This window comes from Martes martes (assembly GCF_963455335.1).
Source record: "Martes martes genome assembly, chromosome: 6".
In the NCBI taxonomy this organism is placed as follows: domain Eukaryota; kingdom Metazoa; phylum Chordata; class Mammalia; order Carnivora; family Mustelidae; genus Martes; species Martes martes.
In genome coordinates, this window is record NC_137893.1 from 10159500 (window position 1) to 10185526 (window position 26027).

At 46.2% G+C, this 26027-nt stretch overlaps 1 protein-coding gene across 6 annotated transcripts in view; it reads right to left on the minus strand.

The window, feature by feature from the left end:
- Window positions 1-26027, minus strand: part of ARID1B (AT-rich interaction domain 1B) — a gene marked incomplete at its 5' end in the record, with an annotated part of 439771 nt that overhangs the window by 6843 nt on the left and 406901 nt on the right. For 4 of the 6 annotated variants that reach the window (XM_080805571.1, XM_080805568.1, XM_080805569.1 and 1 more), the window contains 8 exons: window positions 884-1667; window positions 3048-3144; window positions 5659-5809; window positions 11186-11355; window positions 11560-11698; window positions 16618-16822; window positions 19504-19713; window positions 25716-25874. In XM_080805571.1, the coding sequence (XP_080661697.1) occupies window positions 884-1667; window positions 3048-3144; window positions 5659-5809; window positions 11186-11355; window positions 11560-11698; window positions 16618-16822; window positions 19504-19713; window positions 25716-25874 (1915 nt within the window). The remainder of the gene's footprint in view (window positions 1-883; window positions 1668-3047; window positions 3145-5658; window positions 5810-11185; window positions 11356-11559; window positions 11699-16617; window positions 16823-19503; window positions 19714-25715; window positions 25875-26027) is intronic. The other 2 variants (XM_080805572.1, XM_080805570.1) reach the window with 1 other exon arrangement.

Consider the following 26027-nt stretch of genomic DNA (forward strand, 5'->3'; position numbering starts at 1 on the left):
TGCAAGTCCTTACTTCCTTCCCCCCCTCTGCTTCTGTAGGTCCTTAATTCCAAGGGTTGAAAAAAAACCCTTTAGTATCTTTGATATCCTACTCACTGTAGTAAATGATTTCAAGTCAAGTGATTTTGAGATTTTTTGAAAAAAATTCTTTTTTATATAACCACAGCCTGGAATTTCCTTTGCTATATTATAAGTACTTCAAAAAGAATGCAGAAAAACTCCATGTACTCCTAGATATCCCAGATCTGGGGTTAGTATTCAGAACATCCCAGAGAGAATGTGCAAACAACATCAGCAACCAACCGAAATCGTTCCTTGGCCCATATCTACCCCTGCTACAGGGCTTAGGTGAAGTCTACACATCACATTGTATCAAATTCCGCATATCATACTATATATTTATCCACATATCATATGCAGGCTTCTACTTCTTCGCAGGTAAGCCCACTGTCTGGGGTTCCCTGAATTACAGAGGGGCTCGCCTTCAAGTTTTCTCAGGCTACCCGAGCATTTCATCAGCCTCTCAGCCTCCGCGAAGGCTCACTGCAGAGGCCAAGGGACTGGTTAAGGCCCAGTCTGTCGGTTCAGCACCTGGCACTGAACACAGTGACCGAGGACCCCCTGGTCTCTCTTGGAGCTCTACTCTCTCACGAGTAATAACGCTCACGTGTAAAAATACCCGTTTAGTTCACGCTCCTCTCCGGCCCTGTTTCTTCGCTCCGATCAGGGCTTGCAGCTGGCGCTGCCCTGCAGACACATGTCCCGACAGCCTGTGGGCCCAAGACGTTCATCCCCGGGAGACGGACAGGAGCTGCCTCTGAACTGTGACTACGGTTCTAGATCACAACTGGGGTTCGTGTCAGGACAAGGCCCGGGCGCTTACCGATATCTTTTGAGGTAATCTTTCGCCTTTGTTTCAAGACTGGCTGCGATGCCTCGACGGAGCCAGGGGGAAAGGTGATCTCCCTTCGGATGGGGGGCGGCTGCGGGGGCGGCCCCGTGACCTGGGCCGTGGGGACGGTGGGCAGGACCTTCTGCATCTTCAGAGAGGGCAGAAAGGGAGACTTGCTGGGGGACATGCGGCTCTCCAGGGAGCGCTGGAAGGAGGCGGGGCTGGGGGCTCTGGAGACGTGGTTTGGCAGTGACGGCGGCGTCTGGTAGGATGACTGAGGCGGGCGCGTGATGGGCTGCATGGAGGCGGGAGAGGACATATAAGGCTGACGTTGGCTGACGTGAGAAGGCCACTGGCTCTCGTGGTTGATCCTTTGATCAGGTACCATCATATCATCCGTGCGGTTCATGCCTGGGTAGGGCGGCGCCTGGCCGGGGCCGCCGGGGCCCTGCCGGCTCTGGTAGGGGTAAGGCAGGTCGTTGCGCGTCGCCCACATGCTCTGCTGCGGCCCCTCGCTGGAGGACGACTGCATCGGGCCGCCCATCATCTGAGGCGGGATGGCGTGCGGCTGCACCTGCGCCGGGCCCTGCATCCGCTCCCTGGTGTAGGGGTACGGGTACTGGCCCTGCATGGGCCTCCTGTCCGGGCCCGAGTAGGAGCCCCCGTACTGGTTGTACAGCTCCTGCTGCTGGCTGCCGTACTGCATGTTGTACACGTCTCCCTCGTGCCGCTTGGCTGGAGGCCCGTACATGCCGTCCATATGGCGTTTGTAATTCTGAAATTCGCACCAAGACAAATCATACTGATGTGCTTTTACAGGTATAATCACACACGTAAATTAGGCAAAACAGTTATTACCTGGCAGGATGCTCATTTCAAAACGAATAGGGGCAGCTCCCAAAACAACTGGGACTAACCATCTAGGCCCCCGCTCGGGATTATAAGGGCCGTGGCACGTACTCCGAAGAGGGTTCCCAAAGTTTGCCCGTGCTTTGGTATTTTCTGTGGGGAAAGAAAGGCTTCCTCTCTCTTTTTCCTGGTAGCCCCTGCCTTGGTATTTCCTAGGGCTGCGGTACGGGGGGCACAGGCTCTAGTGACCCCCGCATGGGCAACGCCGGCCGGTGGCCCGCAGCTACACGAAGACGGCCTCAGTAGGTGGGAAGAGAACTCGCACTGGCAGGGACTGGGCTCCCCGAGGGCCAGCCTGCATGGTTTCTGGAGTCAAGAGATTCCTTAGGCCTCCTTTCTGGAAGTGTCTTCACACAGCATCCAGCTCCTCAGACTGGACCTGCTGTCCTGACACCCTATGGTCCCTGGCCCCCACCTCGACGTCCAGCGAAAGCCCCGCCGGCCCCAGCCTCAGACGGCAGGGCCCGCGTCGCCTGCGTACTAGGCTCCCCCCGGGGATCCCCCGGTACCAGCACTAGATCTGGGCGGGATCCTCCTGACGGGAGAAAGATGCTGATGTGGTAATTAGTGTTTTTTCACCTTCCTCGGAAATTGCTTAAGGTCAGCTGGTTTGGTAACAGAATTTACTGTATGTACATGCTCCAGTCAAATTAAATGTTTAAAACCCCCTCTATGCTACCAGAGGTCTTACACCGGAAAAGTTGCACGACATGCAATTCTCTGCATCCGTAGTGACAACTCTAAGGTTATCTTATACGGTTCAAGATCTATGACCGTGTAAACCAGCATCAACCATCCTTGGTGGGCAAAGTATGTGGTCATTAGTATTTCATTTTTAAAAAACTGATTAACTTTCATTCTTGGTATTTAATATTTTAAGTTGTTTTTATCTACACATTGTAAAACATGAACAAATTTCTGTTCTTGAAAAAGACATTTGATAGACAATACACACGACAGAACAGGCTATATTCATTATATATGATATTCGTTACTCAGACTGGTTAGTCTTGACAAGGCTGAATGTCCTTTACTTCCTACAACACGTTACATTTCTTTCAGGATACCATACATCCAGAGCTTTTTAAAATCTGCTGACTTCAAAACCCTAATACTTTTTTCTAGCATGAGCGAGGAGATCCTGATGCTACTCCTTTTTCTTATCCTCCCTGAAACTCTTTAGAAGTAACACAAGTTTGGGTTTTAAACTGAAAGCACGGAGGTGTGCGTCCGCTCGCCAACTCACCGGCTGCTGCGGATACAGGCCGGGCTGGTGTCCTCCATATGGCGGCTGTCCTGAGGGAGGGCCTTGGCCTGGGTACTGCTGCCCATAAGGTTCATGCCTAGAATGAGGCATTCAAAGAACACTTCATTGTCAAAGGACCTCAGGCCAAGAGAGAAACCAACAGCTCGTTTCTGGAAATCCTGCACCCTTCGTGGTTTTGTCTTTCCTTCACTGCACACACCTTCCAACAGAGGCACGCCGAGCAGAAACAGCACGTTAACTTTTAGCCACAGGGATGGCAACACCCATCTTGGGAATGCTGCCAGTCTCCTGGTTAGTCGGTGTGCGAGGAGCCCCGGCCGGACAGGCCGCACCCCGGGCCTTTGAGGAGAGTCCCTGCCCACCCGCGGACGCGCCCCCGGGCTGCGAGCGTCATGCGGCACCGCGAGGGCAGGGATTAATGAGAGCCAGAGACAGGACAAACAATCTCAGAATGAAACAGGAATTCCGGGAGTACCAGAACACAGATCTATAATCACGGAAAATGTCTTTACTTATTTCTCATTACGAATACAAAATGTCCAATGTTTTTAAAGTATACTCCACACTTAATCCAAATGATACTGAGTTAGCTAATAATTGTTAAAATACAGCTACTCAAAATTTTGAAGCCCTGTGACCCTAAAAAGCCACAGGAAAGAATAACAGAGAGGACTCATGAGAGTGGCAGGGCTGAGTTAAATGGGCTCCTATATTAAATCTGAAAATGGAATGAGTAACATTTATTTTCTAACTCCCGTTACACTGAGAAACTATGAATACCATGAAAGTAGTATGTGTGACAGAGCAGTAGATTTGAGGTTTAAAGGGATAAACCGGCTTAGTTTGTATACTGACTGGATCCTGTAAGAGAGAGGGTACTGGCACTTAGTATGTTCCACCTGTATACTGACTGGATCCTGTAAGACAGAGGGTACTGGCACCGAGTATGTTCCTATAGTGGTCAAGGGATGAGAATAAGAAAGAAAACGAATGGATTTTGAGACTATCACAGACAAAACAGATATAGAGGAAGTGTATGCTAAGGGCATTAACAGCTAGAAGGAAGCTTACATTAGGAGGAAAGAAACATAACCAACACAGATAAAATTAAAGCTGAACAAGTAACACTTTTCAGAAAACATAACAAGGTAAACCCTAATGCGGCAGAGCCAAAATGACTTAAACTAGCTCTAGAAGGTCTTTTAGGAGAAACAGAACAGTGCACTTCCCAGGGCTCCTTTAAGAATATATGTTCCAGGGTAAGTGTTCTTCCAATCTTGTCAGCCAAAAAAAAAAAAAAAAAGCTTCTCTTGGATCCTCAAAAACAGATCTAAATAAAATCCCCAATCTAGTAGACTAAACATGATGGGTAACTGATTCATGCAGACATCACTAATACAAGTTCCCCACACCACAGCCCGGGTAAGAAGGAGAAACCTCGATTCTTAAGTCTAGAAAGAACCAAATCACTTCAAGCTTGTGATGGCGCTGTAACCTCAGGAACTAGGTGCCAGAAAGAGCTTGTTTGGTAATTAAAGAAACTTTCTTCCCTGCTGCATTATACCCCCAGAAACCTCCGCACGGCTCTCACGACTTCGCGCCTGCCCTTGGCCAGCAGGAGGCCAGCAGGAGGCTCAGGGTAGGAAGCGGCAGTGAGGAGGCAGTGAGGACCCGCCGCCCGCCACACCGGCTTCTGAAGGAACCCAGCCGAGGCCGTCCCTACCCTGAGCTTGGGTCTGTGCCTACAGTTAGAAGAAGAGCCTTCTGATATGCTTCCGTTTTCTTTTAAAAATCACAGATATTACGTTAAAGACTGTTTCTGAGCACTTCTCTATTAAGGAGGCAAAGAGCATACCAGCAAGGGAAGGTGCTTTCAGAGTCAGCATTTAAGTCGGGGGCAGGGCTAAGGGGCCTTCTGCACAGAAGTCTACCGTGAGCTGGTTTTCTGTCACCTCTCAGACACATTTCAAAGACTGCCCTTCTGTCTCCATAAAAATAATCTGGATGAGCACCGAAACCCAAGTTGCTATTCAGTGTCCAGATACCATCCTGAGAAGCATCTGGAAAAAAGACTGCCGTGGCTTTCCTCAGAGATGTTATTCAAGGAGCAAAGTAGTCTCTCTGTTTAAAATGTTTGCAGGGAAGAATGGAAACACCTGAAAAACCAAGGCCGGGAGGGAAGACTCTTCCCAGAGCTCCCTGTCACCCCGGGGGGTGTGGGAAGCCCAGCGTGGCCCCCAGTGTGCGAGCATTTCCCTAAGGAAGAAATGCAGGCAGGGAGGGGTTTGGTGGGGCCGAGAACCCTGGGTTTGTGGAGCTGTGCAAGGAAGCTGGAGGTGTGGTGGCCGTGGCGGCATCAGGAGGGCATCCCGGTGCTGGGAGGACCACCGCTGCTCGGGGTCTCCTGGCTCTCAGGAGCCCTTCTCTGGGGTCCTGCCGAGATCAGCTGCTGAAGGCAGCCCCCGACGCCATCCTTATCAAGCCCTGCAGAAAAGCAGCTCCAAGTGTTGTCAGCAGCTACCAGGGCTCAGAAATGCGTGTGTGAGGAGAGGTTCCAGTAAACCTCATGGTCACCTCAGACAACACTCACCTTCGATCGTAACCGGCTCCGTAGGGAAACTGCTGCCGCTGCCCCATGCCCAGACTGGACATCGCTCCAGAGGGACTTTGGTTATACATGTCCTGCATACTGCTAGTGGGCATCTGTCCTTGAGTCATAAAGGGCTCACTACTTCCAGGCACTGCAACATTTTAAAGAACACATAGAAAATGAAGCATTTGCAAAAGCCAAGGGGCCCAAACAGCCCTTTCCAGTTGTTTCTGTAATTCTTAATACGGCGGACATTTATCTTGCTCTTAATATGGCTGACAACAATACAAACCAAAGAGTGTGAGGTCTGGAGTCAAGATGGACCCCAACATCTCTATCCCTTACCCCATGTACAGGCCTTGTAATAGCCCCTTCCCTTGAGTGGGAGTAGAACCCACCAATATGGCGGGAAAGTTGCTCCCATGATCACATACGTGATATGGCTAAAGGGATTTCACAGATGTAACTAAAGTCACCAACCAGCTGACGGGCAGTCAACCAGAAGGGAGATTATACAGCTGTGTCCCTTAAATCCGTGTCTAGAGGTCAGGACACTTACTCTCCTGCTGGCCTTGAAGAAGCACCCGCCATGTGGTGGAGAGGGCCACGTGTTAGGAAGGGGGGACGGCCCCTAGCACTGTGAAGGCCCCCAGATGACAGTCCTCCAGACAACGAGACCTCAGTCCGACAACTGCAAGAACCCACAACTGCCCACAACCTGAACGAGCTCAGGAGAGGACCCTGGGCCGCAGACAGCGGAGTACAGGCCGCCACCCTGGTGTCCACCAGGGGGACCCCAAGCCAAGAGTCCACAGGAACGTGGGGTCCTACATGGATGTTCTGGGCTGCTGAGGTCATGCTAATTTGTTATGAAGTAATGTAGGAAACAAACACAGGCCCTTTCTTGGGGCAGCCAAACTTCTGAGTTTCATTCCTTGTCTATAAAATAAGGTTAGTCATGCCGCCTCATGCAGTGGGCGTGAGGAAGAGAGGACACACACGTACAGGTGACCCTTCATACAGGCGTTAGGGGTGCTGACCCCACGAAGGTGAAAACCCACACGTAACTTTGGACTCCCCCATAACCTAACTACTCATAAGCTTCTGCTGCCCAGAAGCCTTAGTGATAACGTGCACAATACAGTAAAGGGGCGCCATGGATGGCTCCTCGGTTAAGCCTCTGCCTTCGGCTCAGGTCGTGATCTCAGGGTCCTGGGATCGAGCCCTGCATTGCGCTCCCTGCTCAGCAGGGGCATCTGCTTCTCCCTTTCCCTGCTCACATGCACTCTCTCTCAAATAAATAAACAAAATCTTAAAAAAAAATAGTACATATATTGCACATTTCATGAATCACATACGGTATTCTTCAGTAAGCTAAAGAAAAGAAAATGTTAAGAAAGTTGTAAGAGAAAATACACTTACAATAGCGTACATCTATTTATTGAAAACACTCTGTGTATAAGCGGACTCGTGCAGTTTGAACCCATGTTGTTCAAGGGTCAACTGTATGAATAAAGCTAGTTCCTTTCCATTCCAGGGGAAAAAGTAAAAAAAAAACAACACCAAAAAACTTAACATGAATACCCACCTACTGACTCACTGCAAAATCAGGGTAAAGAAAACCACTAGGGAATTAAGAATAATTCAAGAATGGATGAAATGCAAGTGTTTCTACCAGGGCGCAGAGTGGCAATTAGGTCAAATATGCAAATTAGCATCAGCTCAGAGCCTGAAGGAAATTGGGTCAAGCCCAGAAACTAGCCTGTAGGCAAATTAAACATTTCAATGCAAATCTTAATTGATATACAGTCCTGCTACCTTTCTTCATCTTAGGAAGGTTACTTTTATGTTACACGAAGCAAAAGCTGATTAAACTTTGGTGAGCTGATAGAGTTTGTTCTGCTGGAGAGCGAGCGCACAGAAATAAGTCTAGCACCGGTGGGATGCGCTGGGCTTTCCTATATTTTATCTTATTCAAGCTCAAGTCAACACGTGGCAGATTAAGTTCTGATGTTACGTTCCATTTTATAAATGTAAAAACAGGGAACACAGACATTAAAGAGGGCTAATTAAATAGCTTAATTCCTTGATACACAAAAAATTCTTAAAAAGCCAGTAGAAAAAAACCATCAGATTAAAAAAAAATGGGCAAATAAATGGACATTCAGAAGAAAAGAAAAATATGTAGCTAATCAGTATTATGAAAAGATGTGTGACTTCACTAATAATTAAAGAATTCAAGGGGGTGCCTAGGTGGCTCAGTCGTTAAGCGTCTGCCTTCAGCTCAGGTCATGGTCCCAGGTCAAGCCCTGCATTGGGTTCCCTGCTCGGCAGGAAGCCTGCTTCTCCCTCTCCCATTCCCCCTGCTTGAATACCCTTTCCTCACTGTCAAATAAATAAAATCTTAAAAAAAAGGTAAAGAAATCCAAGTTAAAACAATTGTGAGACTTCCCCTCTTCAAATTAAATATGAAGAGGACCGATACTGGTCATTGCTGGTAGGGGAGGAGGGTCCACACACTGTGACATGCTCATGTGAAGAGTATTAACTTGGTCTAACTTTTGTCAATACCTGTTATGTGAGGGCTATTATTTTGGTGATCCCCCAAGGGTATTTATAGCCTATGAAGTCTCCTCCCACAATGAGTTTGCGCATGGTCATGTGACCAGCGTTGACCTATGGGGTGCCGGAAAAGTGGAAAAACCACTTTGGGTGGTACTTTGTTATGTAGTAGAAGATACTCAGTAAGGTAGAAGTTCATATCCCATGACTCAGTTATTCTAGGAATCTATCTCATAGAAACACAACTGCAGGTGTGAAAAAAAACAGCTGCTTCATTCCATAATCACTGCATCATTCTTTATAACAGCAAAATATTATGAAACAACCCCTTCAGTATTAGAGCACTGAAAAGGACAAGTAGGGGCACCTGGGTGGCTCAGTAGGTTAAGCATCTGACTTTTGCTCAGGTCATGATTGAATCCTGCCTTTGGCTCCCCACTCTAGGGGGAGTCTGCTTCTCCCTTTGCCCCTCTCCACTGCTTGGGCTATCTCTGTCTCAAATAAATAAATAAAATCTTTAAAATAAAATTAAAAAAAAAAAAAAAAAAAAAAGAAAGAGAAAAAGTAGGTGGGGTGCCCGGGCAGCTCAGCTGGTTAAGCATCCGACTCTTGGTTTCAGCTTGGGTCATGATCTCAGGGTTGTGAGATAGAGTCCCAAGTTGGGCTCTGTGCTGGGCGTGGAGCTTGCTTGGGATTCTCTCTTTCCCTCTCTCCAAGCCTCTGGCCGCCCTTTCTCTCCTTCTCAAAATAAAAGTAGGATTATGTGTAAAGATATTAACAGGTATTTAAAATGCATTGTTTAATACACAATATATAAATATCCACTTGTTCACTTGAAAGCCAGTAGCTGGTCCTTTGGTTGGTAACGAATTCAGGAGGTTGGTGGGGCAGGGGGGCAGGTGGGTAGGTGGGCCGAGGCTGCTCTGGGCACCGAGGCTCAGACAGGCTCTGCCACTGGCCATGTCACCGCACTGCAGCCCAGTGGCAGCAACAGCAACAGAGAACATGGTTTCCCCCGATGCTGGTCATTACATGAAAAACCAGAGCACCACCAAGTTCACGGACAGAATAATGTGAACTGAGGAATGTAAAACTTTATTATAACAGGGACAGGGCTACACAAAAATCTGTGTCTTGTGGGTTTTCTGTTTTTCTGCTTTAATTTGGTGCTAAACATAGCAGCACTGTGAGGTAGCAGGTGAGCTGAAGCATCCCGGGGACATGTGAGAAGGGCCCCCTTCTGAGCCACTGCATCATTTACACAGTTGATGCAAACGCTAGCGCCTAACATGTGATCCACAATCGTGCCCCCACCCCCGTTTATTTTCATAATAAGAAAGACTGTAGGCGCGCAGAAAAAAAGCAAAGCAACTCCCTCTGTCCAATCTAGCATACAGGTAGGAGACTGGGCAGGATATCACCTAACTCTTGAAGCCAGGTTCCAAACACTACTAATTATTTTTCCCATGTTACTGTCATATTTTCAGAGTCTCATACCACTAAGAAAAACAGCTACCTCCAACATTTACAAGGCTTGTGAATTTCCAAGCTTATGGATGTATTACATGTTCTGCAGGATATTTACTTCGAATAGGCCAGCTCTGAAGCTTTTTGAAAGGAAAAATTATAGATGATCTTACTCGGCATAACAGATATCTAAAATGGCACATAAGAAACAGATATTAAATGTAATCTTATTTATTAAATGACACACACCTAATATTTAAAATCTTGAAATTATCCATTTTTATTTTTCACTGGTCCATAATACTTGGGAAAATCCTAGCTTTGTGTTTCTCTCTACTTAAGACAGGATATCAAGAAATTCACACACCCCAAACATCTAAATCGAACGGAAGTACTATCGTTTAAGGAATCCCTGAAGAAGTACTTCTGTAAAAATTGTATTCACTACTTTTCTGTATTTTTTTCAATGATATTCACATCATGCCTCAATTTCACAGCCCAGCTGCACTTGGATGAGTGCCAACCCGCACTTGGAGCGCACGCCGCTGGGGAGGCACTCAAAGGGCCGAGGCTTAGAGGCTTAGATGCTACATTTCGGTGCCCAGTGAAGACCTGGGACGGAGCAGCATAACGGGAAACACCCCGCTGGGTGTTGGCTAACGTCGGTCAGAGCTCTCGCACATTCTCTGCGGTCCCATCCGAGCCACAGTGCTCCGCCCCACTTCTCTGCTTAGTTCTTTAAAATGATTCCTAATCCCAACGCTCTGCCCGACTGCAGACTGACACCCTCCACCACCTACCACCTCAGTGCATCCCAGAGTCACCCTGGGCCTTCCCTGTCTCCTTCCTCTCCCTCCTGTCCCTGCTGTCCCCAGCACAGGTGTGAACAGTGAGCCTCTGCTTCCCAGTCGTGCATCTCCAAGGTGGTAACATCCTCACCCTCCCAGTCGGTATCACTTGGTTCATCCCCTGGGACCTCCACGTTCAGGCCAGCCAGCGAGGCCTGTTCCTTCACCATCCAGAACACCCGGCCAGTATGTCCACTTCTCTCTTTTGATGCTGGGATCTGACTCCACCCCGTCATCTCTCCCTGGGGCCCCCACAGGGTCCCTCCAACACACTCTCCACTTATGTATTTATTTATACGATTTTATTTATTTATTTGAGAGAGAGAGCTAGAGAGAGCATGACTGGGCGGTGTGTGTAGAGGGAGAAGCAGGCTTCCCGCTGAGCAGAGAGCCCCACATGGGGCCTGAGGACCCTGGGATCATGACCTGAGCGGAAAGCAGGCGCTTAACCCACTGAGCCACCCAGGCGCCCCACCGGTTATTTTTTAACAAAAACCTAACCGAGTTACTTCCTACAGAACATCTTTCAGCTAGGGTAAAAGTCCAAACTCATCCACACGCCCATGAAGGCTGAAATGTTCTGGTCCCCGTGGTCCCGAGAGAAGGCCGTCCCCTGGACCGAGCCCGGGCAGGGGTCGCCCTGCACTCACCTTTTCTCATTCCACCAAAGGGGTCCTTGTTGGGTTCGTAGGGCATCCTTCCCATCACGTCAGGCATGCCCATGCCCTGCTGGTAGGGGGCGCTCGGAGTCATGGAGTTCCGCTTCGGGAACGAGTCGCCGGCGTCTGAGAACGGGTCGTGCACGCTGACCGTACTGCTCCTGAAGACAGGAGAAGGGAAGCTTCAGAAGCGGCAGGGGCTGCCACCGAACGCTTGTTCGGGAAAAAGCGTGACTTGAAAATTAAGGTAAAAACCATCCAAAAATCACGACATGAATCAATCAACGTTTCAAATCTCGCGAGAGAACACGACGTCTTCTCCAAAAATCCGCGGCTGTGGGGCTCAAGGAGACGCTTCTGCATACCTTCCACCTTGCATCGGGGTCATCTGTCCATGAGGGGTGGAGGCTGGGGTCGGGGGCTTCAGGTCACCTGGAACTTCTGCCATCGAGTTACTGCCAGTGGACTGGGGGGTCTGTGGACCTTGCAAGGATCCTGAGTTAGCTGACAGTAGTAGCACCAAGAGAAAAGAAGGAAAAAACGAGAGGTTATCAAGTAAGCTCATCCTTCCTACTTATTAAAAAAAAAGGGGGGGGGGAGACAACACAACACAGGTTATCAGAAATAGTAACAACATCCATTACTGGCAACCATACAGTAAAATCAGTTGCTCTTATATTATTTATAGTGAAAATTAGTAAAAATTTTTTTATTTGTTTTTTAGTAATCTATTTGGCAACATTCTTCATTTATGAGCCATAAAACATATTTATACCTCTTGACTGGGTAATTGCTTTCCTGGGTATTTATCTCAAGAAAATAATCTAATCTAAAAGAAGGCTTTAGGCAGAAAAATGTTTATTTCAGTGTTGTTTATAATGGATATAATCTAAATGTCTGAGAGTAAGGAAAAAAACGGGATGAAAAATTTGGTATACTGATTTGATGGACTACCTGTGCTATTTTAGGGAAAAAATTAGAAAAATTAGTACCAGATCTTAGGCAATGAGAAATGTTGAAACGCAATGATACAAATTAGTAATGAGCCTTATGTCACTTAAATGCCTCCCCAATGTCTGGATGTGTCTATGCTTTGTCATTAATAAAGTCATTTTTAGACGGAATCAGATTTGTTATTACAAAACCAAAGTCATGCTCTTTGGAGTTCTTTAATGTCATTATCAGAGACCTGAGATTTGGCTTTAACTATAATTACATTATAATAACAGAGCTCAGAATTGAGCAGATCTTTTCAAAACTTAAACTCATCTCATTGGAAAACACAGTATTTTAAGGGTTTCTGCTTTATCAGCAACCTTTGCACGTTAGGTGCCCAACAGACCTTGCCTTCATCTGTTAAACAAATACTTACTGAATAAATAACACGTTTGCTATATTGCTTACTGTATTGTTTTTTTCTACTTTCGCATGCACGAGCAGTGTCCCAAACTGACAAAAAAGACAATTCCTGCCCTCATGCAGTTTATAATAAATGCTTTCAGAAGTGTTACAAATGGCGGAATTACCGGCTGCTTGTAAGTGACTTATTGTCACTTATGATACTGTATATGTTATTACTATGGAGCCCCCATCTTAGGAGGTGTCCAAGACTCACTACAGTTACCATCAGCCACATCTAACTGTCGAGGAAATGGGGTTCAAAAAATCACTGGAGATTACAGAGCATGCTGGGAAGTAGTCCGAGATGAAAATGAGTCCAGCACTCCTACTCAGAGAGCCTCAGCCGAACGGGAGGTCTCCGGTGAGATCAGGTCGCCCCCTGCCTGCTTGGGAATGAATCCTGAGCACTGGCCACCAGGGCTGTAATGGTGTCCCCTGAGTGCCTAGGACCAGAGTGACTAAGGGAGGCTCTCAGAGATGCCGGGAAGACTAACTTGAAAAACAGATCTTTTTCAAGAAGCTATTGCAGAAGAAAAGCTTAGTAATGCATGCTTATAAATCAGATTTTGGTGAAAGCCTGGAACTACAGATTAAATAAGTAGACTGTAATCAAAGAAAAAAGTGGAGTCTTCTATAAATACGGAAGGATAATCCTACAGATGGGACTGCCCCACTGAGCGGGCAGGAGAAATAACGTGCTTCCTAAATCCCAGACCAGACTCTGCACAGCGGATCGCACGGCTTCCCTGGAAACATGGTTCACAGGCTGGGATTTCAGAATGACCCTTATTTGTAAGTATTCACATTTACAGTTAATAAAAAAAAAAATAAAAAAAAAAAAAAAAAGGAAAAACTTGCCCCTCTGCCAGTGTTTTTTCCTTTCCTTTCAGGGGAAAAAAAAAAAAAAAAAAAAGAACGCACCCTCTTGAAGCTCCATTAGTAGATGAGGCCGGCACACACTGCAGGCTCTCCCTACCTTTTGCCAGAAGCTACAAATGTATACTCGAAAGTAAACAATGGAAAGGTTATTGAAGGTTAAGTACATTCACACACTTCAGACTGTACAGCCAGACTCCTAGCTGGGAAGATAATTTACACAGCACGAACCTGGTGCCCTAGTTCTGGCTGGGGTTGTGGGAAGGAGGGCAGGGAGAAGGAAGGATAGCTGATATGTCCCAGGTCTACCGTGACTAGAGGTCACCCAGAGGGCACCTTTGTTTATAACCTGAACCCCTTTCTCATTTATCTTCCACTGAGGATTCCCTAGTTGGCTCCATGACAGGTTTTGTGACATCACCTGTCAGCTAATAATAGAAATGCAGTCAGCCACCTGCCAGCAAAGATGGATGGGTTTTTGGTTACAGACTTACTAATTGAATGTGGAGCTACCTCATTCCCCCCCCATCCCCAACCTGGCCCGCCCCCCACCGCCTTCCAGGCAGCCTGGCCACTTGTGGAGACGAGTCCTGCAGCTGACCATGAGAACCCCAAAACCTGTATAGACTTATTGTAACAAGATTCCCCACTACCCTCAGAGATGCAGCCGTACCCCAGGCCTTGCCCAGTTTCATACAGGGACTTTTTTGAGTCACTGGAAGACCGTAACACAGAGCTCTGGGGTGGGAAAGCCAGTGACCAGTGAAGATCGTGGTGCCCCCAAGGACTCAGGGGTTCTACCCCCCAGAGGCTGGCAGAAATGACTTTTAGCCCACACCAGCCACACCAAATCAAAACCAAATACAGGAGGACGAGGCACGATGCTAATATGGCCAAGGGATCTGGGATTTAGGGTGCTTCAGAGTGGCTGTTTAAAAAGTCATCTAGCACGTTTCTTAGGAATCTTTTCGATTAGTTTGCCTGGATGGGAAGAAATGCACCACAGTTGCCTTCCAATGGCGAAAACTGACTTCTAAGAACACAGAGTTTGGCTGAAAATTAGTTTTTTAAAAATTTAGCAGTGTATGAGGTCCTGACATGGCACATGCTTTGGAATAATTTTTTTTTCCTCCTTTGACAATAAATATATTTTGTTTTCCTTAATGCTAGTTCTGGACTCAGAGAGGCCACTGACTCACAGGTGCCACGGGAAAGCCTGGCTTTTGGTTATGGGGCTGCTGTTCCTCGCTACCCCACCGACCAGTCTGCGTGTCTTTCTGTCCGGCTGGGCTCAGGACACCCTCCTCCCCCAACCCCTCTTCCCCAAGACTTGGGACCGTGCGGACCACTGAGAAGAATGTATTGTCAGAAGTACATCTGCAATCCAGGCTCCTTTGTGCAGTTAAAACGGTAATGTTGCCATAAAGACGGCAGTTTAAAAAAAGGGACAAAGGCAAGAGCTGACTGTTGAGAGAACAGGCCCTACACTTTCTGAAGGGTCTATGGCTCAGCGGGATTTCTTGTACTGAAGCTGGTGCTCACTGGGAGAGCTATTCTCCGTACGGAAGTGCAGCCCATTCAGTGACACGAGTTTTTCCTGGCAAATAAAATATACCTTTACATCTTTGCAGACATCGCCACTTTGGTCCCTACACCCCACTGAGTTTTTATTTTGGAAAAATAGTTTCAGGGCCGTTCACAGGCGGCTTGTTTGACTCTGTGAACTGAATGTAATGTTGTGAGACTTTTAAAATTAGATTTCACAGTTTTTAAGGTATACCGTAACTGCAAAGGCTTCGGATCCTTAAGGGTGGGGTGAGTGAGGATTTCTAATTGTGTTTAGAGCTGTCAGGTCTAAATATATACCTTGGTACATTCCCTGCAAGTGCATCTTGGCCCTACGAAGTATTTATGTGAGATCTCTTGGTCGGGACCCACAGGCACACGCATTGCCATCCAGAAAGCAGCTGGAGGAAACAAGGGGAAAACAGCTTCTTTCTTTGGCTCACAGATACCTTCTTCTCTGCGTAGAAGGCTTCCCTGTTACAATGCCGTTCAGTACAGTAGGTCCAGGCCTACTGCTCGAGCTGGATGCCACCCACCAGCTATGAGATATGGGGCCAGTTTTTCAGATCTTATGTGTTAGTTTTCTCACAGACTTTGTGATTTTGACGCAGTATGTGCATCACAGCGGTGATGTAAAGATTAAATGGTAGAGCACTTAGAAAGGGGCCTGGCATGTGAAGTGCTTATGAAATGCTGGCATTTGGTCCCAGAACAATCCTGTTCACATGATGGGAGGTGGCAGGAACGGTTGGTCCCGACTTGTACGTAGGACAGTGTGGCTAAGTGCTGACCATCAAGGGGCTTGGATGTGGCCAGGCGAGGACATAGCTAATTTAACTTGACTGAGGTCACCATCCCCAGAATTGGAGATGATGCAATTTTCTTCCTAAGAATACTGTATTTATCAGAATATAACGATTCAGGAATCTGGAAGGCTAACAGGTAGAGCAAAGGTGAGCGGGAGAGCTGATAGGACGGCAGCGTCTCCAACAGCTGAGTGGAGAGGCTGGAGAGAAGGTGGGTCTCCTGGTTTCACTGGGGAGAATGTAGGCAAATTGCCTTATTCCTAGGTAGGATTTCTAAGACTCCTAACCTCTAGGTCAGAGCTAACTGACTACTGGGGCTCAGAAACAGGGCTGCATGGACCTCTCCTATGCCAGGTTTGCTGGATTGCCTGCAAGGGAGAGCTTGCTGGGCAGGGGACACTGAAAACCGAGTCCAGATTTCATTTTGCGGACACCCAGCTCGGAGTGTCCCTGACAGCAACAGTAGTAGGGCAGCGTCTTCTGGGAGTGCAGAAGTATTTGCACAGGTTACTGGGGAGTTAGCAGTATTTTTAAATACCTGTAGAGGGACTAGAGGCAGAGAGCTCCCAAGTTTCCTTCGACTAAGAAGGTAAAGCAGAAGAATGGTGCCTTTGCAACGTCGGCCCCAACAGCCACATCCCAGACTGTATTCTCTCCCCTTAAGCACCGTCAAGCGGTTCAGTTTCAAAACACCCCTTGTCCCCAAAGATCCCGCGCTCCTTTTGCTTTCCTAGGCAGCGCCTCCCCGGCGACGGCTGCAGTACTCCCACTTACCAGGAGAGGGCGGCTGGAGCTTGGGCTGCTTCTTGGTGTCGGCCGTGCTGAAGACTTCCGGCGGGGGCTCCTCCCCGCGCTCTATCTTGCACTCAAAGGCAAACAGGTACTGAATATACTGCTTTTTCAGGGAGCTCGCCGCGCTGCTTGAAGTGCCAACATTTAGGTTGGTTGCCAGCTCGCGCCACTTCTTGTTTTTATTAACCTAGCAAAAAAAAAAAAAAAAAAAATGGCAGGATCATTGGTTTGCAGCAAAGTGGCTTGTTTAAAGCCAGGAGACAAAAAAAAAGCACTTAATGTCTTGGTTTACTTTTTTTTTTTTCTTTCATTTGCCTCTCTTAACTAATGCTCATTACTCCCACTCAGTAGTGCACAGACAGCATTTACAGTTATAAAACCATTAAGGGACCTGCTGATAGCTACATAAAAAGCATCGCTCGTCGAGATTCTTCTGCCTCGTGCACCTTCTAATGCCTCACGCTCTTCCAGGCCGCTGCGGCTCCGAGCCAGCGATGTTCTCTGAGCAAGTGTACACTCCCTCCTGCTCCGCTCATCCCCATCCCCATCCCACCTCTCATCTAAAAAAAAAAAAAAGAAAAAAAAGAAAAAATCCATCTGAAAATGAATTTTAAAAATCAATAACATGACTATTTTGCAATTTAAGTGTTTGAGCCTTGATATGAAAAACAGTGCTTCCTTCCAACAGCCACAGGCTCCCGGAAAGACGAGCCTGTAATTCTAGCCCGCATCCCTCCTCTCCCAGGCAGCTCTCCTAGGGTTCTGGGCAGAGGTGACACTGGGGGTAGCCCGCACCAGCCATCAGCCCTGGGTGGCTCTGCGAGGCCACCAGCTAGCCGACAGCAGGCCCAGGGGACGACACGGGGTTCCCAGGTACCCTCAGGGCGCAGAGAAGGCAGCCGCAAAGGGAAGGGAAAAAAGGGAGAGAAAGCCTGAAATGCTACAGAAGGATCTGCGGCGTTAACTTTTGATTCCTGCTTAGGCCAGAGTCATCGGAGGTTGAATGGCTGAAGGCAACATGCGGACCTGCAAATCCCCGGGCCTCTTCTGCCTTCAGGTATGTGCGCCTTGCACTAAGTAGCCTGGTAAGGGTTAAGGGGACAGTGGTTTTTAAATGAAATGTTCCATTTTTGGATTCGAACTTTCTCACAAAGCTCTCTACGTCCATTTACTTAGTACTAAATGGTATGTGATAAGCAAACCTCAGAAAGCTCACGAAATGCCCAATTCCACTTTGGGCACTTAACGCCAGGCTGCGCCAAGCACGCCCGCGGACGGCTTCCGAAGGGCCAGGCAGGGCGTTGCCTGGGACACCCTGACAAGCAGGGCCCTGCACCTATCTCCGCGTGGCCGCAGGCACCCGCAGGCCCCCGGGCGGAAATCACGATGGGATGAGAGCGACGATGTGGCCCAGCAGCTCACCGCCGTGGGGTCAAGCCACACTCCAGCCGCCCGTTAGCCAGGCCGCTCCGAGTCTTACTTGCAGACCAACGCGGCAGCCCACACCGCCAGCAGGGCCCAAGTAGGGTGTCCGGACACACTCTGTACTTCTGTGAGGGTGAAGGCCACTGTCCAGTGTCCGGAGGATTCTAAAAATCGATGCCCAGGGGGTTAGGTGCAGAGGGGAAAGGCCAGGGGGTTGGGGTGCGGGCAGAGGTGTGCATCTTGAGCGCTCCCTCCACGGACCAACTCTCAGCCCTTGGTCCACGCAGAGCCTGGAATCAGGCCCCGTCTGGGCTGCACACCGCAGGTGGGATGCGGCCCCCCAGGGACGGCTGAGAACAAAGGCCTCTCCTGCCTCCCCCAGAGCTGCACAGTACTGAGACCGGGGCGGGCCCTCGCTGACACCTGTGCACGAGGGGACTCACTCTGGGATGGTCGGCGACCCGCGGTACCTGGCTGGAACGCGGGCTGTCACACTGCATACTAGACCACCAGGGCCCACAGCAGCTCCTCTCACTGATCTGGATAGGAGCCCAGGGATGGGCAGGTTTTTAAAGCTCCCGGAGTACTTCTAATGGAGAAGCAGGCTGAGAGCTGCTGGTGGATGGGAACAGTGCGTGTCTCAGAGCCAGGAGCCCGGGCCGCACCTACCCTGGGGCCCCTGGGCCACATGATCGCACCTCACCCTGTTACAGCTTCCTCCGCTCTTGGGGGCTGATGCCCCCTGTATTTTATGGGTATACAGAAAGCCACAGCCAGAACAAAGGGACAGCACAGCGCCCAGTACGCCGTGAGACACTCTGGGGACACCCTTTCCCTGTTCCTCTTGTAGCACAACTAGACTCCCTGCTGAAAGCAGCGCCAGGACCAGCGTGAGGAAGGCGCAGCCCCCGGGGTACAAGACAAAGCGAACACTGACTCCGAGAGGCCAGGGCAGGGTCGGCACCGCACAGCCCTGGCCCTCTTCCTGCCCGGGTACTGGGGACGTGCTGCTGGATATGGGACGTCGTTTCCTTAATCCACTGCTCTGGACAGAGGGAGAGAGCCAATGGCATTTACAACTGATCCAGACAATTAATTTGGTCATTTGCAAAACATTTCTGGAGTATTTCCTGTGGCATCTTGGCAGAGCCCATGCAATTCTAGAGCGGTCAGGGGACCTAAAGGAAGATCTAGCCCAGCTGTCTGACTTTCCAGATGAGAAGAGAGGTGCACAGAAATGGACTGAGGTCACCCTGCGAGCTGGAGGCAGGACCAGGGTCCCGAGCTCTAGTGTTCTCCCCTGCAGCACCCAGACATGGAGCCCCCAGGCTTAGCTTTTTCCTTGTGGAAGGAAAAAAAAAGTGTAAGTCTGCACATTCAAAGAACCCTGCAGGGAGAGCTTCTGTATGGTGTCTCCTCGTTGGCTCACTCATGCACTCTCACCTGTGCCAAACCTCCGATCTCTTTGACGCAGACGTAGAGCCGGAACAGGTCCAAGGGCTTCTTGCCCACGGCGGGCAAACTCGAGACGGGCGAGCCTCTCTCTTCCATGAAGGTGAGGTATCTGTCGACCCATAGCTTTCTCTCTGGCTCATTCCCCAATTCATACACCTTTGTGATCTTTTCCCCAGTGGTGGTGGAAGAGCTGGACTTCTAGTGCCCAGAAAGAACATTTGCGGGGGGGGTGGGTACGGGCAGGCGGAGGGAAAAGGGAAGACGGTGAGAAGAAAGTAATGAGCTACCAAATACAAGAAGAGAAGAAATTTAAAAACTACTGCTATCACACAACAATTAGGAATGAAGGCTACTAGTTCAGGCACAAACTATACATTTTCTTATAATTAAGACTTTACTTTGACTTTAAATAAAGGGCCCAAACTCCCCCTTTATATACTTAAAGAACAAAAACAAAAAAACCAAGAACCTTTTTTTTTACTTGATTGATATAAGCGTTGAATCCCAGAAGGCATGATTCCAATGATACCTCACGTCATTTTTAAAAATAAAAGGGTGCTCGCTCATAAAATAACCATAGTGAATTTAAAATCTCACATGTATGTCATATTATAGAGCCCCCAAAACTATATGGACTCTTACTTCTTGTCAAAATAAGAATGGCTAATGTGTGTCCTCATTAAAATGCTAAAGCATATGGAGGAAAGCCGATATGGGACTTGCCAGAAAATGTAAGGTAGGTCCCAAATCCCAGGAACCCGTGGTGTGGGCTTTATGCTCATTTGCAAGCTTTACAGACTAGTGTCCAGCTAAAGTTCTGGCATTTACTCATGACGACTAGCTTCCCTTACTTAAGATTTCTTGAACTTCTCTGCTAAGGCAAGGGACTCTTACAGAATTATTTTAACAGACTTCATAGGCAGCCATGCTTTAATCACAAACACATGTGCTATTTCATACTCCCTGAACATCTATGGATAAAAATATACATTTACTTTTACACACATGGGTTTATGGGCTCATGTGGTTTATTCTGATGCTCTAATTCTTGTCTTTGTTTTTCTAATTATATCTGATACTAAAATGTCAAAAGTTACTGTTTCTGTATAACTTAAACCCACCTTCTGGGTTATGGGATCTGGAAAGGTTAAGACTTCTGGTCCTAAACAGCCCAAGTGTCTGTTTTTCTTTTCTTTTATGTCTCTGTATTTGTAACAATGATTTGGGTACTTGTAGTATGTGCAACTTCAGGGTTATTGTGAAAAATCACTTCTAAATTCTCAATAAAGATTTCCCTGGAACAAGAACTGACTTCATTTTCTTATGTGTATTTACCAGTTATCATTTGCAATGGATAGCTGTTATTTTAAATGGGAGTTTTTCGTAACTCTTTTCCATTATATTTAGCTTAACAATTTTAAATGCATAGCTGAAATTTTGGGGGGTTAAATAACATGACTGCCGCTGAAGTTTGAAGTTACCTTATTTGCAAAGGATCCCCAATAAAAGTAGGACCTCAGAAAGGATGCCTGAGAATGAGACTAACGAAGCTGGGTGAGTGGCAGCTTCTCCCCTAATTAACATGTACTTCTCTTGAGCTACTGCTGCTGAAATTTTAAGCCTTCAGACTCAGAATTATTGAGGCATTAACATCTTTACATTAAATACACAAAAAATGGGTGATACAAGTTGATGTAAATAAAATTTAGGGTGGTAAGATAAAAGAAGTGTGACCTTTTAGAATTTATACTGATGCCAAGGCTAAAGAGATAGTCACTTAAAAATTACTTTAGATTCGAGCTTAAAAATATATACACATATCCTCATATATAGCTACACATCCGAATACATACTCAGAATATGGAACACACTGATATACAAATGATATGTTTTTAAAATTTCTTTTCCATATTCTTATACCCAAGGAATGTTTGACTAGGAAAAGAACTGTCCTACTGCATTTTTACCACATTTCAGAAATTTTGTCATCACTGATGGGGCAGTTATTATGAAGAGGTTTCTAAATGCTAGTTTGAAAATATTTTTCCTTTTGGGGAGCAGTAAAAAATAGGTCCAATTCTTTTTAAAAAAATGAAAATTTGAAATAAGAACAAGAGGAGAAAAGCATTATCACTTAAAATCAATAATAATAAAAAAAGTCCCAGCAACCTCCCTATTGCATTTCATTTCTGAAAAACTGAGAGGGAAAAGTCTGACATTCCATTCAGGGTAAGAGAAGTAAAAGCAATCATTTCAATTTAAAACTATTTTGAGACGCTCCACCTGCCACTTCTGGCCTGGTCCCCTCCAAAGCCAGAATGGGGGAGGCTTCTAGAAGGACGGTTAATCAGGACCTGAGCAGGGAGACTCTGCCGATGTTGTTCCATTTATGAAAAGAGTGTATCCCCTACCCTCAGATGGGCCTAAAATAACAGTACACTTAGTTTGGCTATATATATTTTCACCTTTCTTGCCGTTCTTTGTTCAAGGAACCTGAGTTTAATTAACTTCTGAGTATCTCAGTTCATTCTCATAAAGTCAGAAAAGGTTAATGAAAACAATGGTTTTTTTTTTTTAAATGAATTGTCTTGTTTTGCAGAGCATTGTTTTTAGATCTTCAAGAAAGACTTATGGATTTTTATGGCACCCTAATGTAGGAAAATGCATTTGTATGAAAGAATGTGGTTGGGCCTCAGTTGACGCGTAAGGTCCTGGAAGAGGCCTCCGAGGCACCTGGGACTCCTCCGTCTAAGTGACTGTCCTCAGTGGCCCTTGGTTACACAGCTTATAAAAAGCGTATGTTTTGCATGGGATTACTGGTGTGCCCTACGTTTTCCTGACTCCCACAAGGCAGGGTCCGTGCTGATTCTGAACCACCCACGGTGACTGCACACTGGAGGTGGCTGGTGTCGAATCCGTTCTGTGACCGGGTAGTCGAATGGATGAGAAAGGTCTGAGAAGTCTAACACCCTCCAAGGAAGAATTCACAGCTGAATAAAATACCCCATACACAGGATTTCAGGGAGCAAGGTGCTGAGTGGACGCGGAGGCAATCTAACGAGACTGGAAACAGGAGGGATCATCGTGCCTATGGCGGGCTCTCCCCACCTCCACTCCCCGGCTCAAGGTCTGTTTCCTAGCCAATGACCAAAGTTAGCATGTGGGTGTCCGAACAGAGAAAAAGGACGTTAAGAGAAACAAAAGTGATAAGAAATAAAGGTACATACTTTATTGCTGATTAGGCTCAACATGAACTTTCTTTGGCTCAGAGACATTAGCTCTGATGTAACCTTTGGATAGGTGTCATTGGACACTCTCCCCACTGAACTTGGGCCAACAAACCCGCCCTGCAGAAAGATGGGATGACCCTTCCAGGTCCCTGGGACCACCTCACGCTGCTTCAGTGTTGTAAATACTGTGTCCTAGAGCCCAAAATTGTCGTGGACCCCAGAAAAGAAAAGGGGAGTGCCGGAAGACTGCAGCAGGACTTCATGGCACCACAAATGTTTTCCTTGCGTATATTTTAATTAAGTCTATAAGTACAGTTTGCCTCAAATCTTTCAGGCAGATTTACATTTCAGCAGTCTTTACCATATGCCTGGTAATATGTGTATGTGCAAATGTTTATTTTTATTTTAGAATGTTCCATAACACAACAATGTTGGTCCATAGCACCCTGTCAAAGCACGGAACATCTTCATCATGTAGTCCGTTTCCGGCCTGCGGTGAGACAGGTTTTACCAGAGACACTGGGAAGGGCGACTGAAGTATAGATTGAAGTTGCATCTCAGAAAGGACAGTCAAATATTCCTAAACTGTGTGATGCCAGCAGAGATGCTCTTGGGTTTGCCCCTCCACAATCGCTTTTGGTTCCCTTCCTAAATTAGCATCTCATTCAGGGCAGGGACCATGTTCTGCATACAGAGCCTACCTTGAACCATAGCTCCTCTGTCCCTCTCTACCACTGGAGCCAGAGGCTTGCTTGTAAATAATTCTTCTTCTTCTTCTTTTTTTTTTTTTTAAGATTTTATTTATTTTAGAGAGAGTGTGCAAGCACGAGCCAGGGGTTGGGAGAGGCAGACGGAGAGGGACAAGCAGACTCTGAGCGGAGCCTGGAGCCCGGAGCTTGGGGGTGGGGCTCGATCCCACGATCCTGAGATCATGACTTGAGCTGAAACCAAGAGTTGGACGCTTAACTAACTGCGCCACCCAGGTGCCCCATAAACTCTTACATATAAAATGGTTATGGTACAGGAAGAGACAGTGTATGTGGAAATATTTAGGAAAAAGGGAAAAGCAGCATGCAGTTTTAAACATAACTGTTTTATAATCAGAAAATGAAGTCAACAATTCATTTTACTTTTTTCTTCTATTTAAGTGGAAAGTGGGGTTTCTTTTTTGGAATAGAAGTTTCTTTCCTGAAGGACTCATTGTATGGCAGTAGCTGACTAATTAAGTTAAAATATCATAACTATCTCACTCAATTTTTATAAATCCAGAGTCGGTAATGGGGCATTTTTATTTATTTTATTTTTTAGTTAATTTATTTTTTTGTAAGGTGGAATTTTTAAACATGTAATATCATCTATTAGTAGTCTAATTAGTATGCTTAATTATTACCTTAAGGTTTTAAAGATTATTATTTTCAACCTCCGAAATTTTTCCCTCCGAGCCAACATACAAATGTTTTCAAAAAGTTGTAATTTGAGTTCCACCTGTTAACCTGAGAGTAGGCTGATTCAAAAATGCTTTTCTTATGATGAAGACAAAACAAAACGCAACACCGGGGTACGTTATGGGGAAAACACCCATAACACTGGCTGCCTTCTGAGACTCAAAGCCAATAACACAAGGACATCAAAATGCAGGCTTTGCACTCCCCCTTCCTGCTAGTTCTGCTTAACCCGCCCTAGAGCATTTTTCATTTCATCTTGGTTTTTGCAAAAGCGAAACATGTCTACAGAGAAGGTAACAGCGAATATCGCCCTTTCTTCCTGTGAAAAGGAAAATGCTGGTTATGCTAGAGCTCCACATGAATTTTACAAACATTTACTGGAACCACCAACCCTTCAAACCTTCAGCTCTATCTGTTTAAACCAGTGAATGGATAATTAATAGCAGCCTCCTTTTGGGGTTTTGACTAGATTGCCAGATTCTGCACATAGTCTTCTTCCCTCCAACTTGCTTTTCCTGAGCTGTACTCTTCAATACATCGTCTTACAAAAATTAGCGTGTTAATTAAGCCTTCTTGGCAAGTAATTGCATGTTAAGTTTTTTTTTAAACAGATCTTTTGATTCCCTATATGAATGTAAAATAAAGGTTACTACAGTGCCATTCTTATTCTTTTTTTTTTTTTTTTTAAATGGCACAGAATTAATTTCTTCAGTAGGAAAATAAAGACCAAGCTCTATGGACAGAAGAACATTAAGGCTTAAAAAAAAATTCCCCTCTAGGTAGGTTACCTTTTTTTTTTTTTTTTTTTTAACGTATCATATGGAAATCAACACTTAATTTCAAGACGATCAGCAGTCTTGCACAGGAGGGAATTTTTCTATCTCGACTGGTTCTAATGTAGGTACATATTATTAATCCAAAAGTAGCATTCCAAATATTCACACGTGGTAACATTTCTACCACTTTTCTGTTAATTTCTGACAGGTGGATTGAAACAAAGCAGGGCTGATATTATGCTAACCCGTGCCCAGAGCGTAATATCTCTATTTTCAGGTAGGCAGTTTTGAAATAAGATGTTTCAGATACAACAGCCCATGAAAGATTTAGGCCAAAGGCCAAATTTGTCATTTATTCCGTGGCTGCTATTAGTTCCCATGTAAATGGAAAAGTAGCTCATTCTGAAGATCTTTATAAGTGCACAACAGATCAGACATTTAAACAAAGTCACTGTGTGAAGGAGTTTGGACCCAGTAACACAATCGCATGCTTCGTATAGAGGTGTTCCTTTGTAACACCGTTTCATTAACAGAAATCAACTTCTACGATTTACATCAATGTTACTCATTTCGTTACTGACATAATTATCAAGAAAACCCTTTCATGGATAAATTATGAAGAAAAAGTCTTATAAAACAAATAAATAAGCAAGCATTAAAGTAGAATTAATTAATTATCAAAAAACCCCAAAAACAAAAAAAACAAAACAAAACAAAAAACCACACACAAAAAAACCAGAGCCACTTACAGGGCTTGATGGAGTCTTTGGCCAGCCTGGGCTGCTAATGCTATCGCTTTCATCTCCATGAAATGAGGAGATGCTAGCAGAGCTGGGGGACATTGGGGAAGGGACTGGCAGGTTGCCGGGGGTTGGGGGCTGAGAAATACCCTGAGAGCTGTAGCTATCCTGTGGTAGAGGAATAAAAAAAAAAAAAAAATGACAAAGGTAGGGCAAACTTTATTTAAAATAACAAAAAGCACATCCAGTTTAACACACTAATTTTTATATATAATGGATATATATAAAGACATGGACAAACACACAAAAACACACACATAT